The sequence below is a fragment of the Protopterus annectens genome, chromosome 2.part2, assembly GCF_019279795.1.
Source record: "Protopterus annectens isolate FY-2018-M chromosome 2.part2, PAN1.0, whole genome shotgun sequence".
NCBI lineage: Eukaryota > Metazoa > Chordata > Ceratodontiformes > Protopteridae > Protopterus > Protopterus annectens.
This window is the reverse complement of record NC_056730.1, coordinates 1155467961-1155489072: the sequence shown is the minus strand read 5'-3', so window position 1 is coordinate 1155489072 and position 21112 is coordinate 1155467961. Positions and strand designations below refer to the sequence as shown.

The 21112-nt window shown below is 39.8% G+C and overlaps 1 protein-coding gene across 3 annotated transcripts in view; it reads right to left on the bottom strand.

Annotated features, from left to right (window-relative positions):
* Positions 1 to 21112, bottom strand: part of LOC122795919 (procathepsin L-like) — a 449353-nt gene that overhangs the window by 53940 nt on the left and 374301 nt on the right. For all 3 annotated transcript variants that reach the window (XM_044064400.1, XM_044064402.1, XM_044064401.1), the window contains one exon: positions 8828 to 8945. In XM_044064400.1, coding sequence (XP_043920335.1) covers positions 8828 to 8945 — 118 coding nt within the window. The remainder of the gene's footprint in view (positions 1 to 8827; positions 8946 to 21112) is intronic.

The window sequence follows — 21112 nt, the reverse complement described above, 5'->3', positions numbered from 1 at the left end:
GAGAAATCTGATTTTGAAGTCATAGAAGTGAGAAGTTTTTTCTTCCACGTCTTGATGAGCTTAGAACTCACATATCTTCAGATCCAATTCTCCAGAAGCTTAATCACTTTATCAGTCAAGGATGGCCTTCAAAACAATCTTGTTTACCAGTAGAAGTGCAGCAGTATTTTCCTTACAGAGATGAGATTTTAATGGAAGATGGTATCATCATGAAAGGTCCAAAAGTGGTAGTTCCAAAATCCTTGCAACAAGAATATATTAAGATCTTACATCATGGCCTGGAACTGATTCTATCAAAAGAAGGGTGAGAGGACTAGTATTCTGGCCTTCTATGTCAGAAGATATTGAGAAAGAAAATTCTTCTTGTTCTGTTTGCAATAGTGCTAAATTGCAACAACAAAAAGAACCACTTCAGTTAAGCAAGATTCCTGAACCACATTGGTCGACAGTAGCCACAGATATCTTCGAATGGAATGGTCAACATTACTTGGTATTAGTAGACTCTTATTCAAATTGGTTCAGAATTGACCTGCTTCCTAACCTAATGTCCAATACTGTCATTACTAAGTTGAAGAGATATTTTTCTGTCCATAGTAGTCCACACAGAGTCATTTCTGACAATGGTGCACAGTTCACAAGTCAGCAGTTCAAAAGATTTGCTGAAACATGGGACTTTGTTCATGTTACAAATAGTCCTGAATACCCGCAGTCAAATGGCTTGGCTGAATATGCAGTTCAAAGAGCAAAACAACTGTTAGATAAATCCAGATAAGACAGTACTGATGTTTTCCTAAACATGCTTAATCTCAGAAACATTCCTCGGGATAATTTACTTGGTTCACCTGCCCAGATACTTATGTCAAGGCAAACCAGAACTACACTACCAATTAGTATGAATTTGTTGGTTCCAAGTGCTAAGTACAACAAAGTAGTAAAAGCCCAACTCTTATAAAAGATGTCCTACTACGATAAGACCAGCAAACCTCTCAATCCATTAAAAGAAGGAGAGATAGTGAGGATGCAGACAGCAAAAGGATTTGATTTGATTGGATTGGATTGGAATTGTGAAACGTTTGTGTGAAGAACTGAGATTGTACATTGTGGAATTGCAGGGAATGGAATTTTGGTGGAATTGGAAACATGTATTACCAGTGTCCGAGCCAGTGTTACAGCATCTTGCCTGTAATGGAGACTCCAATTCTCAGAATGATTTGTCCAGTGTTCCTGTTCCAGAGAACATTCTATCATCTATTTCTGTTCCTGAAAATGTCCCTGAACATCTTGAAGCAGAACATTCCCCAATGACTGTCCCTGTTGTTAAACCCAGTTTTAACTATTATATTACAAGATAAGGTCATACCTCAAGATCTAATCCTAGATATATGGCAACCTGGACATGATTTTTGTTTTGTTTATTACTGTCTGTACAAGTTGTATGCCTATTCAATTACCATTGCCAGTATGAGGCAGACTAGTCAAAGAGGGAGGATGTAGCTCAGAGTGTGTGATGTACCTTTAAGAAGCATTCCAGTCAGTGGGCATATGCATATAAGTACTGAGCACATGCAAGCAGAGTGCCATTTTGAGTGAGCAGCCAGACTGATAGCATGTATGTATGTATGTATGTTGTAGTCAGTCAGTTACTTTGTTTAAATTTAATGTACCAGATATCAATAACGATGTGCTTGTGTGTAATAAACTACTTAAATGAACACCCAAGTCTCATCATCTTATTTAGATGCACAAGATGAGTGACAATGATCACCACAGTGATGGTGAGTGGGTTTGCTGTCTTACAACACTTTGTATAACTTTTTCATCATATTCCAGCCTCAACTATTTTCCGTTTTATTTATCCCTTAGTGAGATATAGGGGAAGCTATACATACACATGTATGCACTACATAATATATTTTCTATGAAAATCAATATTTTCAAAATGAAGACAGTCTGTATTTATGGCATACAAATGACTACCTTGTTAATAAAAAAACTTATTTATATACCAGTTAAACTAATTCACTACCTATGTTTAGAATTATATAGCAGTTTCTGTTTTAGGGATCACATTATCAAATTAACGTGGTCCATTTGCTGGATAAGTTGCTAGGTTACACTATATTAAGAAGCAATGAATCCAGATATAAAAAGCTTAGTTCCAAGTCGGACTTTCCCAGTTAACAAATGTTAAATAAATAAATGTATGTTGTGACCGCCTCTCCCACTGAGTGCACTGTGACTTACTGAGGAAAGGAGCAGCACTTGATTGGCTCCTGCCTTGCAGCTGGTATCTTATTTGGAATGTTCAGGTTGTCTTGACTACCCTTTGTTGTTGTTGACTATTTGGCAAGTATACACTCTGAAGGGCCTTGTGGATGGTCTGAAAGGATTTAGGTAAGTGAAGGTCATAGTGTTGAAGATCTGTAACTGCAAGCCTAACTGTCCTTCTATAACTTTGCGCATCTATCATTACCTGTTTAGTATCCTCTTAATATGGATAATTTCTCAATGTGCCTTCCAACTGTTTCTACTATTATTTCCACTTTCACAGATATGTTAAAGGAATAAGTATGTAATTACATGCATTGTACTATTTTTTAGGCTTTGGAGGTTACGATTTTCTAATATATTGTGGAAATTATTGTCAGGCAATAGATGGAAAAGTATCCAGTAGCTGTCCATAATAGATGACTGCACCAGAAATTAAGTGATTAAGCAGCTGGATGTCCTAAACAAATTTATAGAAAAACAAAAAAAATCTCAGAACATTTCATGGCTTTGGTATTCCTTATCACAAGGAGGGGAAGTCAAGCAAATTGCTTTAGGCGTTGTTTTAGATTTAAAGCTCAAGCAGAAGGGTCAATTCAGAAGATAAGATGTGAACTACCTTGGGCAATGATGAAAACCAAGGCCAATGATGAAGTTGCAGTTAGAAATCCAACAATAGCAGCAAGACAAACTGAAACAATGTAAAAATGCATTGGTAAAACAAAGCTTTCAGGTATAACAACCCTTCCTTAGTGCAAGATAAAAACTGAATTAGTTGCAATCCTTAAATATCATCCAAAACCAATAATTCAATTAACCACAGCCAATAAAATCATCATACTGTTTTAAAAATTTTTAAAGTGAACATAATCTACTCATTTAATAATTTCAAACATAACATTCTGTCCTTAAGTATTGGTTTTAAAGTATTTAGCTTATTGATACCAGGAAACACATCTGCCTGCAACAATGTGATCCATTCATATTCTTTTAACTCTAGTTTATTATTTAAATCATCACCTCTAATTGACCTTTGAACAGAAGTTAAAACCCTAAAAGTAAAATCATGTAGTTCCCCATTCTCATTTATATGCTGTGCTAGTGAATTGGTCATAACATTCCTTCTTATGTCTGATTTATGTTCGATAATTCTGTCTTTAAGACGTCTAGTGCTTTTTCCTACATAAAATGCCGGACATATCTGGTACACAGCTAAATATATAATGTTACAAAAACTACATGCAGTAAAACATTTTACATTATATTTTCTATTACTAGTAGGATGAACAAAATCTAATTCACTACTTATACATGAGCAACACTAACAATTGTAACAAGGATCAGTGTCCTTCCTGGCAAAAAATCGGTCATTGCTAGAACAATTAAAGTCTTTGTAGCAAAGTTTTTGTTTGAGACTTTCACAATTTCTACAGGAAAAACTGGGCTTAGTTGCAACAAATTTCAGTAGCTCAGTAGCACTTCGTAAAACGCACCAATTGTTATTAATAATACTGTTAACACCATCACTACACCTGCTATAAGTCAAGGGGTAGCGTAAAACCATAGACTGATTATCACCATCTACCAAGGGTGTTTGAGAGATGTTTTTTTCACAGAAAATCTTGGGCAACCCAATGCAGTCATGTCTTACAGAAGCAGATGGTGAGAATCAGGGTTCACAGATGTACTTGCAGGTTCAAAGGATCAGTTGTCAGGCTTATAACTTACTGGCCTTCAGGAAGCATATATATATATATATATATATATTTTTTTTTTTTTGTATGTGTATATATATATATATATATATATATATATATATATATATAGATACAGATATATATATATATATATATATATATATATATATATATATATATATATATATATATCTACACACACACACACACACACACACACACACACACACATATATATATATATATATATATATATATATATATATATATATATATATATATATATATATATATATATATATATATATATATATATATATATATATATATATATATATATATATATATATATATGTATGTATGCATCTACTTAAAAAAATGAAGATCAGAACACTAACGTTCATTTTTGCGAGACTGAAAATACCGAACCCTAATGTATCTGAATGCTAAAGCTTTCCCAGGATAAGTAAACATTTGCCCAAACATAAACTAATTACACACTGAAGTAATTAAAACCCATACAGGTGGGGGTATGCCCCCACACTCCCCCTAACTATATATATATATATATATATATATATATATATATATATATATATATGTATATATATATATATATATATATATATATATATATATATATATATATATATGTAAAGAAACCAATATGCCCTGAAGGAGCAGAACTAAGTCATATATCGTGGCGTTTCAATAAAATCTCAAGCAAAAGTTCAAAAATCCTCGTCATAAGACGAAACACCAAATGTCATTAGATGTCTAGTTGTTGCCGTTAAAAAACAAAGCAGCAGCAGCAGCAGTCAATTCAACCATGGAATTCAAATACCTTTGTGGTGGTGAGAAAGAACGCTATGGCAAAATCAATGTAGTACTTCCCAAACTGTCACAATGCTCTACAGCAAACAACGAGCAGCTGGTCAAAGAGATAAAATCCAATACAGAGGGAATAAACCATTCGGTTCAAAATTTAAAATTTAAAATAAAAGTCCTTTATTACAGTGAGCGCTTTCACGGCGTATACACACCGCTTCATCAGACAAACAGTTTTTGGCGGTACAGTGATAGTTTAAATATTCAGACCAATCACTGACAGCCAATTACCAACACTCTAATTAAAATTGCATAAAGCAAACATCACATTAATTGATCAAATACATAAAATAATTACTCTAAGCTAAAATGCATATGTACTGAAGACAATCTAAAATGTGTTAATAAAAATATAAAAAGTACATAGTCGCCAAAGCGATAGCATAAGTTAATCTATCTATCGCTGGCAAATGTTCCCGGTGAGCATTATTTTAATCTAATTTACTGAAAACTAGAAATGTAGCAAGAAAAAGCAATTCTATCCACTCAACATAAGGTGGCGACATAGAAACATACAAATTTTGCCTGGTATTAAAAGATCTCAAAGTTGCTTATCGGATATAGAAATAAAGTTACAGTGTTACAATGTCATTAACCTGTGACATAAAAATACGATGTGGACACAATAAATATTACAAAGAATATAACATATAAATATAAATATGATGAACTCGGAACATTGATAATATCTGTGTCATAATGTCCACTATCAAACCATACAGTATATAAACAAGGATGTGTGAAATATAAAAATCTGGGACACACCAAACCCTATAGTATGAAACAGGTACTATCATACTATAAAGGACAATATGAATGGTATAATGAACTGAATAACTGGAGTGTATTTATGGGTATTAATGATGAACTATGAAGGAATAAGAAGGGAAGGGAGGGGGGGAGGGAAGGGGAGGGAGGAAGGGAAGGAACAAATGAGAAAGAAAGAAAAGGTGACAAATGTGTGGAGTATATGGAGATGAGGACTGGTGATGGTCTACCTAAGTGTTCTACCTGTGAGATAGGGTTTAATGGAGAGTACTCCATTCAACCCTTTGCCCCTATGAGCTCCCAGCCTACATATCCATCTAAGTTCCGCTTCTTCTGTCAAGTTCACTAAATCACCTAATCTACTTCCTGGTTCCAGAACCTGTAATACTTGAAATAAAAACCTATGGTTATCACCTTCTTGCAAAGTGTGTTTAGCTAAAGCACTACAATCCTGTAACCTGTTCAAGCAATAGTTATGATCTCGTATACGCTCCCTCAAGGACCTGTTTGTCTTCCCTACATAGAACGAGAAACATCTAGTGCAGGAAGCCACGTACACGACATTCCTAGTATTACAATCACTATCATAATTAATAGTCCAGAGATGCCTTGTCTCTGGGTGTCTAAAATAATGAGATTCATCAATGTGGTTGCATTGCTGACAACTGCCACACTTTCTCGTTTTCTCAAAGCCTGTTCTAAGTATAGGGGTCCGAGGCTTACACAGATGTTTTTTGAGATTGTGCATATTGCTGAAAGTAAATGATGGTTTCTGACCCACCAAACCAGCTATCCTATCATCAGCAACTAATACATTCCAATTCCTCCTTATTGCCTCTTGGGCAATATCAAGTTTGCCTCCAAATGGTAAAATAATATTAATAAAATGATTATCTAGTCCCTCGGGGCTTACGTATACTCAACATGCCGACATATGGTAATACTTATCCACTGCTTTTACAAAAGTGGCAACAGATCAATCTTAATGCTAGTCGAGCATATATCCAATTATTAATATATTTTTTTCTTCCGATGGAATTGGAATGTAAAACCAGTATAATAGGAGATCAGGAGAAGCTAATCAACTTAAATGGAGAAGTTCCCACTGAATTATTTATGCATGATCTTCTCGACCGTGTTAGTCGTTATGAGACTGGTTTATTAAACAACAAAAGGAAAAAGATCAGTCAAGATTTAAGAGATTTTGCTGAACAACATGTGTTTGTGTGGCCACGCACTGGAGCTGTAGATTATCAAACAACAATTTCAAACTAATATTTCTAGTAAACATCTTAATGTCTATTATAATGTCAGTGACATCTGTAAAACCAGAAGGTATGAAATTTAGTCCCTTGTTCAAAACAGAGACCTCGTGCTCTGTTAGACAGTACCTTGAAATGTTGACCACTAAACCCTGTTCATGGGTCGTAGCGCTTTCTTTTGTAACTTGTACATTTCCTCGGTACTCTTCCTTTTTCTTACCTTGTTCTGTGGTGACCATGTTTTTCGTTCGAACTGCCTGATCGGGAGAGGAAAAGAATGAAATGCATTCCCCTTGATAAACACTTCATGATCCGAAGTGGCAGTGGAGTCAGAAGGAGTTGTATCAAGTACTCTTCTTCTAACGACCCTTGTATTTGAACTAACTGCTTCACTCACTGCGTGTAGATCTTGCAACCAGTGTACATATATAAACAATGAAGACAGGTTTATTCACCCAGCAACTGGATGAGAGTATACTTTTAAGTTTTATGCAGATTGCAGATCTAGAGATTTAGTTTATTTAGCCCAATGCCAAATATGCAAGTTTTTCTATGTGGGAAAAACGAACAGGACATTACGAGAATGTATCAGGGAACACATATATGCCATTAACAAAGAAAATACAAATAATGCTCTGGCACAACATGTCCTGGATAATGGCATGACACACAGCTTTAAATTTATGGTCTTGGAATTGGCCAAGAAGAGTAGTAGACTAGGTAATATTAAGAACCATACTGAAGAGATGGAATGTAGATGGATAATGAGGCTACAAGCACATAAAGCGTATGGTCTGAATGATAAGGTCTCACTCAAGCCTTTCTTGGCAACAAGACCTTATAAACATTAAAGCTTGCTTATTGGCTAGAATTTATGTTATATTCAATAATATTCAATGATGTTGTTGTCTACATCATCTTTTGGATCCACAGTACTCAGGCAGGTCCTTTCTTAGGGCCACCTGGGGGTTTTGGTAGCTGGGGATTCTGCCCAGATGTAATTAATAATGAAATGGATAACATCAGATCAGTAGTTATGTACTTACCATAACTTGGTATCTATGCTATCCTATTTCATCATTCATTATCTCACGTCTTCCTTCCCACTTCCTTGTTTCTCGTGGATCTGGAGAGGCTGGGGCATGCGCCCTTGAGCTTCCACCTTTTGCGGTACTATTGCTATTGTTGCCTATGTCTAAGTAGATAAGCCAGGTGTCTGATGGTTTCTGTCCTTGGTCAGCAAACTTGATCTGAGGGTTTGAAGATAGAAAGGAATTATGGGAGTGGGAGGAGCTCAAGCCTAGAATCTGCTCTGTAAGTTGCCAGATCAGATCCGACATCAGATCCAAGAGCCAGACGTGATGAATAATGGAATAGGATAACAAAGATACCAAGTTATGGTAAGTACATAACTACTGTTGTCTGCATGCAAGCACACAAGAAAACATTGATCATGCCAAGATAAAAGCATTTTACAGCCACAGAAAATGGATAAGTTGTTAGCTGAGCTACTTTAAAAATCAAGTGTAATGCAAATAAAAAAAATGCATGAATTAGTGTTCTGCAGAGATGACAGCTTAATGCATATGGGTGGAGGAGGAGAGACAGCAAAAATATTATATAAATGCTAAGTAACAGGTTGCCGTATAAGAGCTGTAAGCATCACAACATTCAGGAGTTACATGATAGTCAGATTAAATGCATCTTAAAAAAGGGAATTAACTTTCTATCACAGCAGAGTGGATTGCATTTTTAACTTTACAGTTGTACTTTCTGGGGCATTATGTTCAGGTTTCAACAAAATATACCACTGCACATACACACATCTGTTAATTTCATACATACAAAATAACAGCCAAAGAAATTATGTCCAAGAGAAAGTAAAACATTTGTTTAAGTTATAGTTTAAAAGTTACGGATAAATTAGCTGAAACAAATTTGCACCTGTTTTTACAAATCCAGTAGTTGGTATAAGTCCCATTTTGTATCGTAGATCCGTAACCAGCAATCACAATACCATGGTTCAGTACTCTACTGGAGCACTTAGGATCAGTATAAATTCCTGTAGATGAAAAGAAAAAACATCACAATGATTACATTTTTACACACACTTTTCTAAAGATAAATTTGAGTACTTCTGCTGATCAAAAGTTGCAAGTGTATTAACAGTGCTCAAGAACAGAAGACTTTTGAAGCAGATAAACATGCAAGTTTGCTGGCATATGTTTTAAGAAGCTAAACAGAAAAATGAAAATTGTGAGGGATAGCTGCTTATCACCCATCTACCTCATGACGGGAATACAGTGGAATGAAACTGCAGTGGAGTTTTGGCATGAGTGAGATTTATAATTTTAAAATGGCTCGGTGAAATAGAAAATGGATGCTTAAGAAATGAAAGATTAAAAAACAATCAAAACAGCAAATCAAAACAATACTACATGCAGGCTGCCATACATATCTCTTAGCACAAGAAATCTGGACAAAGTCAAAAATAATGGGGGGCAATGGCCCAAAAATAGGGACAAATTCTAAATATTGCTATTACAGACTTTGAAATATACAAGCATAGCATGTTTTGTGTTGCCATGCATTTTCTGAAGGCTATGAAGTCTGAAAAGCAAATGTCTGTCATTATTTACTGAATTCTATCCTCACTGCTTTGCTAGAATAACCCAAATTTTATGAGGAACAGACCAAAATGAGGCAAAAAATGACACTCTGCAAATATCTGGGCAACTGAGAGGTATGGAGGCCACTATAGCTAGATAATCCAAAGTTTAGGGGCAATCTGTGCCTTGTCTTCAAAGCCATTAAGAATCTGGAAGTCCAAGACCTCTTATTTATCCACAAATCAAACAGTCCAGCAAACATTAAAACCAGACCTGAAGCTGCTTCATGAAATAAGCAAACCACTATGGAGGAAGGGATTTGTCACACAGTGACTACCCCTTCTTTCAAGCAAACTTAATTTCCAAATCAAGCAATGTAACACACTATCTTCCTTTAAGAAGGATTAAGACAATTGGATGGGTATGCATAAATTTACAATAGGTATAACTATCCTATCACTCCTTGAAAAAGAAGGTAAGGTCTAAGAATGGGTACTGCCAAGATGTAAATGGCCACATGACCCATTTGGCATCTACTTTCTGTTATTCTAGGACAGCCTGCAGGAATTCAGGCCGCTACTGATTTACTGCATTGTAAAGAGAAAACAGACAAACCACTTAAATCACTTATGATTACTCAAAACTGATACAGTCACAATTTCTCTTCTGTCTGTCATTGCATCAGACTTTTTTGTAATTTAGGATTCACTCATTCAGCTGCAGATACATGTTATGCCCTGCCATTACCTATTTATTTCTAACATTTCCAATGCATGAGATGTATCATCACATGATCAGAAGTTGTGTGAACAAGCAGCAGATAAAGTGGGCCCACAGCTCTCAGTTAGTAAACAACAGAATGACTGCAAGTGTACTAGTGCTAAAACAACACCTCACAGCCAGGTGTTAGTATTAGAAACAGTGAGCTCTAACCAAGCACCTGCCCAGTGAAACAGACAATATGGTTTTACAATTGAATGTCATCTTTTTTATTGTAGCCCCTGGTGGTCAAGTACTGGCTCATTCATTCCTGCTGAATGAAAGGTCATTCTAGTCATATTCACCAACAGCATGTACAAGAGGCAGTTGGAGGTTTTGTCTTACATAGTGACTTCTTCTGTCTATATAAGGCAGACTATCAGATTTGCACATGGATAGTAGTGTGTTGGTCAGTTTATGCTACAGGAGTTGTGAGGTATTTGTGTTTGTCTCTCTGTATAGGACAGATGCTGGTATTGAGTGTGCGCAATAGTGAGTATGTTTGAGTGTGTAAGGATTGTGAATTGGTTTTATAAGCCTGAATGGTGAGAAGTAAATAGCTGAGACCATGCTGTGTATGGGGTTTTGTCTGTGTTTTGGGGAGGTCATATGGTTGGTGTGTGTGTGTGTGTGTGTGTGTGTGTGTGTGTGTGTGTGTGTGTGTGTGTGTGTGTGTGTGTGTGTGTGTGTGTGTGTGTCCGGGCGCGTGTGCCTAACGTGTGCCTGGGGTTTTGTGCAGAGGAATGTCTGTGCAGCTAAGGACTGCAACATGTAACCATTTATTTGAGAGCTTACTGTGTATGTAGTTCAGTGTAAGCACTGAGTGCATGATCAGGAATCAGTGCACATGTATCTCTCTGTCTGTCTGCAAGATACTGAACTATCTTGGTTGGTGTGTGTAGGTAGGGAGTGATTTGTTTTTGGTATGTGAAGGTTTGAAAGGAAGATGTGGATTGTGTGGCACTTGTGCAAGAAAGGGTATTTCTGTGATTGCGTCCCAAGTGGCACTTTTCCCAAGATAGCTGTTGGTTATATAATTTTGAGACACTGCTTTGTGTTTGTTTCTGTGTGTTTGGGTTAGTGTCTATTGAGTGGTGAGTGAGTCTAATGTGTTTTTTTGTGTGCACATTCATGTGAATACACAGAGCATGTATTTCACGATTAGTCTAGTTGGTGAATGTGCTTGGGTGATGTATTTGTGTTTTTTTTCTTTTTTTGGCCTAGTGGATCACAACTATTCTAATTTCATGATTTCAGATGACACCCTTATAATCCTCCCTGGTAAAACCGACTACATAGTTTGTCTACAATTCTGTTACTTGGTGTGTGAATGGTGAATACATGTGAATAAATAAGCATTGCAGACATGGTCAACTCTCCAAATATGTATGTATATACACATGCACATGAGCGCATGCATGCATGCATACAGACACACACTCGCGCACACACACACACACACACACACACACACACACACACACACACACACACACACACACACACACACACACACACAATTTTTTAAGGTAGTATGCACTACGAAATACTATGTTAAAATTAATTTTAACTCTATACTAAATATGTCATAGCTGGGCTGTTTTCAACAAAATAATGCCTTTCCTCGTTTTCTAAAGAAATTTTATTAAATGTAGTTTTCAGTCCTTAGTAAATGTAATTATTTTATAGCATACCATATTTCTTACACCAATCACTGTTTTGATCTATATATAGCATAGAGAATTATGACTGGGTCACTGATCATAACTTGTTTATTATGTGTTTGAGACACAGATGCCAAGAAATTCACCTCGAGAGTGAAGCTCAAGAAGTGAATCTTGACATCTATGTGGAGAACACAATTCAAGGTTATAATCAGAAACCCAATAATAATTATTTGTAGTGCATGGGGCTTTATCTGCTTTATGTAATACTAGTTTACAGGGAAAAAAATGCTAAGTATTTTACCGACTTTCAAAGCCATAATACACTTAGCAGACACTGTGAAAAAGGCAATGTAACACAGTCCATTATGTTTACAGTTTCCTTTCAATCTTCTCAGCTGTCCAGATTTTACAGAAAGTCCAGATTATTGCGTCATATTTTATGATTAGTCTTCATAAAATCTGTGGTTTTCAACAAACCATTGAAGGCTGAAGTCACTAAATAAAGACATGGATTTGAGATTCAGAGTTTGAATCCTCCAGAAAATTCATGTGGACATACATCCTGTTATTCTAGCAACTTTCTAAGCTTTTAGAAGAAGTTAGGTACATGTTACTGGTATAGACAGATGGCAGAAACAAATCTTTTGTTCTGCCACTGTCATTTGCTGGTTAGTACTGGCAGATTTTACTGCCTAGACAGAGTCCAAACCTCAGCATCTTCAGCAGAGGGGGTACTTAACATTTGTTAAGGTCAGGTCTCACGCCACTCTGGAGTTTAACTGATATTTCTTTTTCTGAATAGCAGAGTGTAATCACCCCACTCTGTGCACTATATAATAGTAAAATTATTTGCTTCTACTTTTGGATGAGGTATCTTTTTCATTTTGATCCAACACATACATCAGATATTCTATTCCCCATGACTTAATAAAGCATACAATGTGGTTTTCCACCATGCCCACATCACAGAGTGATAAACACATAGCTGTGGGAAAATTTAAATTTAGTAAGCACGATGTAGAGGCATGCACCCCCACGTAAAGCAGTTAAACACCATGGCATGCTAATCAGCTGCATAAGCAACTGAATAGCATGCTAATCAACTCTGGAGACACAATGTAGCAATTCAACAAGCCAGAAATCCACTGTGTAGACTCCGTGTTAGTGTTCAGTCTGTATCTGAAAACTTTTCAAATGCAGTCAAGGAAAGGAGTCTACATGGCATACCTCTCAACCTCTTAGGGCAAGATATCTGAACAAAGCCATCAATAATGGGGGGACAAAGGTCCAAAAATAGGGACATATTTTAAATGTTTCTCCTATTAACTTAGAAAGTTGCTAATGTAACAGGGCTTGGGCTGGATTCACGATGGCTTGCACGAAGTCTATGATTAGAGTAAGACTCCATGCAGCCATCATGTCCAAAGAGCAATCCACGAATAGCCTGTAGGGGCATGTAAGAGAGCTCCTAACACGTCTCCTACACAGAGAGGGTTGGGATATGCAAATTGCCTCACTTGCAGCTGAAAGGCATGCAAATGAGGTAAATTTGCGATCCAGGAAGCACAAACCTGTCCGAGTAGGAGACGTGTTAGCTGCAGAAATGTACTCAGTTGACAACTGAGTACCGTTCTGCAAATAGCACAATGGAGCCTTGTCAGCTCCAAATAAAAGTTTCATATGGTTGAGGAAGCATGCCAATGGCCAAATATACGGCCATTGGAAAGTTTTCCAGATGCAAAATTAAAATAAAAATATTTTTTTTTTCGCAGATTTCCGATGTTTAAGCATAGCGCAGCACCGCACAAATGGAGTGCGCTATAAAAATCATAAAATAAGGCAATAAAAGCCACAAACATGGAATTTATGAAAATTGTCAAATTACAATGTAAAGGAATAGCAGGCTGAAGACATCATGGCCACCGAGTAGGGGTTGCTAAGGGGAGAAGCCCAGTCTAAGACATGTAACCAAGCATTAGTAGGCAATCCTATGTAAATGAGTGTTAGGATAGTGAATCGCACTCTTACATAGCAAATGAGCACAGTCAGTGGAGTGTAGGAGTAGGATATGGGGAGGAACAGAGTAGGAGATAGGTGACATCACCAGGGGGTATGTATGAAAGTAGTGAAGCTCATTGGAGGATAGTGTCATGTGTTAGGTGTCAGTTGGACATCACGGAAAGAGGTGTGTCAACAGGTAGGCCAGGGAAAGCCAAGAAATAGAAGGTGTATACTGTGGATAACACCAGCGTTTCTTGCTGAGTAGGTATAAGCACGTGTGAGCACCTGTAAACTCGAATAAGACAGAGTGCACGCATGGAAGCGTGAGTGCGCGCGTTTAAGCCAGAGTAAGCATGTATAAGGCTGTTTAAAGAGTTGTAAGCACATTTGCACTGGTGTGCATGTGTTTTAACCCGAATAAGCAGGTTTTAGTCCATCTAAGCATGTCTGCTCACATGTGAGCTGCTGTGCGCATGTTTGCACTTGTATGCGCGTCGCTCCCCCTGAGGAAACAGAAAGGAAAAAGGAAGCACAACAAATAGCAGGAAGCTACCAGGTAATACAAGTAGAGCTAGCAGGTGAAAACAACCAGAATCAGGCAATTCCACAGGCAGAACACTAGCCCAGCCCAGCACTTAAAACTCTGCAAACAACAGTGCAGTATGTTTCTCACAAGAGACACTGCAACACTGGAGTAAGCTACTAGAAGGCTTGCACCTGTCACCCATGGGCTTTCGGATACTGGCAAAGGCTCTTGCTACCCCCATAGTGCTTTTTTTAGGCAAGGCTCAAAAGACAAACCCACCTCCATAGGTATCACAAGAGATGAGAAACTAAGAGTAATGCTACTCAATGCCAGCAGTCTAAACCTCAAGATGCATGCACTCAAAACTCTCCTTAGCATGGAGAACATCGATATTTGTGCAGTAACAGAAACCTGGTTCAGGGCTCCCGAGAGCACCCCAGCACTACCAGGTTATACCTCATACCATGCTTTTCGGCCCCAAAACTTGGACCAAACCACAAAAGGAGGGGGGTATCAATATTCATCAAAGATACCCACACCTCCAGGTTGGTGGCAAAGCACAAAGCATCAGAGACTATCCATGTGCAAATAACAGTGGGTAAAACTGCCTTCCAGTTTATAGCCTGCTACAGACCACCCTCCCAAACCCAGGAACCCCACTCGGCCTTCCTGAGAACACTGAAAAATATGAAGGTCTCTCCAAACACCATTATATTGGGTGACTTCAACTACCCAGACATAGACTGGGAGCATTACTCTAGCTCCAACACCCTAGCCCAAAGGTTCCTAGAATTTATAAACTCAAATGCTATGGAACAACTTGTTACCAATCCCACAAGAGGAAAACATACTGGACCTGATCATCACCAACATGGGGACTCTATGCTCCAGACCAGAAGTGTATCCCTCACTGGTAAGATCAGACCATAAACTAATCTCACTGGATATTCACATCCCAACCCCACCCCCTGCCCAGAAAACCACAGTGAAAAACTTCTCTAAAGCAAATTTCACACTCCTCAAAACTGAGGTGGAATCCTTCAAAGCCCCCGGGCCTGTGGAAAATACGGCCCAGACCGCAGAATCCTTTATAAACACATTCTATGAACATCTTCAGGAATGCATGGATCATGTGATCCCAAATAAAACCAAGACCCAATCCTCCAAAGGCAGACGTCCTGTCTGGTGGACCCCAGCCATAAACAAACTATACAATAGAAGGAGGAAGCTACTAAATGATAGAGCAAAATCCCAAAAAAGTGAAGGCATCACTGATCAGTATTAGCAAAAAACTATGGGCACTCATAAAATTGTCTAAGGCCAGCTTCGAGAGAAAAATTGCACAGGACACTAAGGATAATCACAAGGCTTTCTTTAGTTATGTTAGGAACCTGGGTGGTAATCAAAGATATGCTCAGAATTAGTCCAAAATGACAAAAAATACACTGAACCCACAGATATTGCCAACATCCTAGCTGACAGGTTTAGTGCAAACTTTCCCCCCTTCCCACCAAAAGAGCAAATATCTATCCCAGCAGAGTACTGCCCCCCTGACATTTCAGATGCTTAGGTAAGAGCTGCCCTCTGCAAAGCAAAAAACACAGCATCAGTGGGACCAGACAGTGTCCCAGGCTGCGTCCTACATGAACTCCAAGAAGAGCTAAACCCAAACATAAAACTACTGTTCAATCTCAGCCTTACTACAGGATATGTGCCCAAAGAGTGGCGTACAGCAACAGTGGTCCCTCTCCATAAAGGTGGTGCCTCAACAGATCCTGGAAACTATCGCCCCATAAGCCTGACTAGCTTGGTCTGCAAAGCTATGGAAAGGATCATCATGGACCTCATAAATAAAGATATTGGGGACCTACAGACACTGGATCCTATGTTTCTTTGAAACAGTCACCAAGGCCATTGACGAGGGGAAGGTGGTCCACACAGCCTACCTGGACCTCACAAAAGCCTTTGATACAATACTCCACTCGGGCATTATAGATAAGCTCACCAGCTTAAATATAAACCCCTATGTCACTAGATGGATTGCAAACTGGCTCAAGGACAGAACCCACATGGTTAGAATTGCTGGAGCCATGTCAGACTCCAAACCAGTTACAAGTGGTGTCCCACAAGGCTCAGTCCTGGGACTTCTCTTGTTCGGTATATATTTCTCGGAGGTACAGGCCAACACTGAAGGACTGTGGCTGACCAAGTTCTTAGATGACTGCAAACTGGGCGCCATAATCGACTCTCCAGCCGACACAAGCATCCTCCAAAAGGGCCTCATAGAAACAGACAACTGGTGCCAGAGCCATGGCCTCAAACTAAATGCCAAAAAGTATATAGTCATCCCCTTTAGCAAAAACAAAGTGCCCACAAATTACCACATAGGTGGTAATCCATTAAGTACAGAAGAAGTATTTAGGGACCTGGGGACCCAAGTTGATAGCAATCTCTCATTTGACAACCACGTAGCCAAAGTGGTTAGAAAAACATTTTATATAGCCCACCTAATCATGAAGGGATTCACATCTAGATCAGGGGAGGTCATCGTGCCTCTTTACTCATCCCTCATCAGGCCCATAATTGAGTACACTGCCCCTTTTGGGATGTACCTTACCAGACACCTGCAGCAACTGGAAAGACCCCAAAAGTACCTCACCAAGAGGATCAAGGGGCTCAAACAGATGCCATATGCTGCCCGGTTAAAGAAACTCCAGCTCTATTCAGTAGCATACCACCTGTTCAGAGGCGATCTGTGCCTGACGTATAAAGCCATGTCCAACCCGGAATTAATGGACATGCTGCATTTCAGAAAATCCAAATCCCATCAAGCTACGTGCTCGAGAGACTTGAACCTCAGCACTGACAGGGGGGGAAAAGTTTGCACTAAACCTGTCAGCTAGGATGTTGGCAATGTCTGTGGGTTCAGTGTATTTTTTATCATTTTGGACTAATTCTGAGCATATCTTTGTATAGGACATGCTGGAGGGACAGATTCATAACCCAGAGACTCCCTTCACTCTGGAATAAAATCCCAGTCCAGGTTAGGCAGAGTCCCTCATTGACTCTCTTCAAGAGGAATCTTGATGAGGGGATGGGAGATCATAGGTTTACCCCGGGTATCACTTCTGTGTCACTGTTAGACAGAGGCACAGTATACTAACCTCGAAAAAGGGCATAGCAAAATAAATTTAAAATGGGTGGCGAAAGCCAAACACATTCTGGCTAGGCTTATAAATGCCCTAGGGCAGATAGCCTAGTATGAACCTGTGAACCTATGAACCTAAGAAGTAAAAACTGAAAAAGCTTCACTCAGGCAAAAATGCTAGGGGCTGCCATTGCTGTTATAAGGTGACATATGCAACATGCTGTGGGTGGTGACAATGCAAATGCTGCTGGACAACCCACAGTGAGGAGATGGAGAAAAGTGTACAGGCCCAGGGTCACCTACCAGGGGTTACATGAGCTGGAGATAGTGGAGCAGTATAGAGTGGACAGAGACCTCCTGCAGCAAATTGTTGAGCTGTGCAGGCCACGCCTCATACACAGAACCAACAGAGGGGATCCCATCCCAGTGGAAACCAAGGTATGTGTTGGCCTAAGAATACTAGCAACAGGTACCTTTCAGAGACCAACTGGTGATATGATGGGGATATCACAGGCATCAGCATCCAGGGTACTGCACCAGTTCCTGGATGCCATGTCAGCACATGTCGGTGATAATGTATATTTCCCCAATTCCCGTGAGGTATTGGCCAGCAATATGCATCTCTTCCAGCAAACAGCAGAATACCCTGAGGTAGTGGGTGCAATAGACTGCACGCATATATGCATCAAAGCACCAGCTGGTGAGCGGGGTAGGGCCTACATTAACCGCAAGGGCTTCCCCTCCATCAACTGCCAGGTTGTGTGTGATGCCCAGGGCATAATAATGAATGTGTGTGCTGGCTGCCCTGGAAGCTACCATGATTCCCATATCTGGCATCTGACACAGCTGTACCAGACATTTGCCAATGGGGACATCCCACATGGTCACTTAGTGGGGGATGCTGGCTATGCACTGGAGCCGTGGTTGATGACACCCATCAGAAACGCACACACACCTGAACAAAAACACCATAATGAGGCACACGCACAAACATGAAATGTAATCGAGCATGTGTTTGGGTTGCTCAAGTCATGGTTCCGGTGCCTGGACACATCTGGTGGAGCCTTGCAATACTCACCAACTACATGTACCCAAATTGTCCTGGTATGTGCTATGCTACATAATATGATCCTGCGAAAACAGCTGCAGCAGGACCAGCATAGGCCTGGGCCAAACAGCCCCCCACCAGTGCCAAGGCCATCACAGGCAGAGCATGACTCGGAGGAGGAACAACCTGAGCCTGCCCCAGTAGGCAGAAGGAGGCATGCCCAGTATGCCTTGGCCTTGGCAAAGAGGCAACACATAGCACATACACTGGCTCAGTAGGAACCCTGGAAATGATACCTCTCTCTGACTCGCACATATAGTAAAAGGGATGCCTAACTTGACACTACCTGTTTCCAAACATGTATAGGGAGTGCAGTATGTGCATCCGACATAGGCAGCCCTGCAGCACCACCTGAGGCATGATTGCCATGTGTTAAGCAATGTAAGGTAGTGTTAAACAGCATTCACTACCATGTAATATATGCAAACTTGATGACCTTCAGTAGCAACCTACCCTCACTAAACATGAGGCCACAATATGAAGACAAGATGATCAATTACAACAATTGGCTTAAGTATTGGTGTCAGTGAAAGGGGATTCGATGCCTGTCAGCCTGGGATGACATGCTCAACAAGACATGATTCTTTGCTAGGGATGGATTTCACCTATCACCTGTGGCCTATTGGATATTGCCAAAGGCTGTTGTCACCCCCATAGTGCCTTTTTTAGGTAAGGCTCAAAAGACAAACCCACCTCCATAGGTATCACAATGGATAAGAAAGTATAAGTAATGCTACTGAATGCCAGAAGTCTAAACTGCAAGATGCACACACTCCAAACTCTCCTCAGCATGGAGAATGTTGATATCTGTGCAGTAACAGAAACCTTGTTCAAGGCTCCCAAGAGCACCCTAGCATTCGCAGGTACACCTCATACCATGCTTTACAGCTGCACAACATGGAACAGACTACAAAAGGAAGGTGAGTATCAATATTTGTCAAAGATACCCACACCCCCAGGTTGGTGGCACAGCATGAAGCATCAGAGACTACCCATGTGTAACTAACAGTGGGTAAAACCGTCTTCCAGTTCATAGTCTGCTACAGACCACCCTCCTAAATCCAGGAACCACACTTGGCCGACTGCAGAACACATGAAAATATGAAGGTCTCCTCAAACACCATTATATTGGGCGGCTTCAACTACCCATACATACACTGGGAGCATTACCCTAGCTCCAACACCCTAGCCCGAAGGTTCCCAGAATTTATAAACCAAAATGCTATGGAACAACTTGCTACCACTCCCACAAGAGGGGAAAACATACTGGACCTGATCATCACCAACATGGGGACTCTATGTTCCAGACCACAAGTGCAACCCTCACTGGTAAGATCAGACCATAAACTAATCTCAATGGATATTCACATCCCGACCCCACCCCCTGCCCAGAAAACCACAGTGAAAAACTTCTCTAAAGCAAATTTCACACTCCTCAAAACTGAGGTGGAATCTTTCACAGCCCCTGTGTCTGTGGAAAATACAGCCCAGACCTCATAACCCTTTATAAACATATTCTATGAACACCTTCAGGAATGCATGGGTCATGCAATCCCAAATAAAACCGAGTCCCAGTCCTCCCAAGGCAGGCATCCTGTTTAATGGACCCCAGCCATAAACAAACCATACAATACAAGGAGGAAGCTACTATATGATAGATCCAAATCACAAAAAGGGAAGGCATCTTTGAAGTATTATTGAAAAACAATGTCCACACATAAAATTGTCTAAGGCCATCTGTGAGATAAAAATTGTACAGGACACCAAGGATAATCACAAGGCATTCTTTACTTATTGTAGGAACCTGTGTGGGAATCCCCAGATATGCTCAGAATTAGTCCAAAATAACAAACAATACACCAAACCCACAGACATTGCCAACATCCAAGCTGACAGGTTCAGTGCAAACCCCCCCCCCACCAAAAGGGCAAATATCTGTCCCAGCAGAGTGCTGGCCCCCTGACATCACAGATGCTTAGGTAACAGCCAGCCTCTCCAAAGCAAAACATACAGCATCAATGGGACCAGACGGTGTCCTGGGCTGTGTCCAACATGAACCCCAAGAATAATTGAACACACATAAAACCACTGTTCAATCTCAGCCTTAATACAGGATATGTACCCAAAGAGCAGTGTACAGCAACAGTGGACCCTCTCCACAAAGGTGGTGCCTCAACAGATACTGCAAACAATCACCCCAGAAGCCTGACTAGCTTGGTCTGCAAAGCTATGGAAAGGATCATTATGGACCTCAGAAATAAACATGTTGGGGACACACAGACACTGGATCCTACCCATTTTGCCTTTGTTATGGGCAGATCCTGCCTCTTAAACCTGGTTGAGTTATTTGAAACAGTCACCAAGGCCATTGACGAGGGGATGGTGGTCCACACAGCCTACCTGGACCTCGC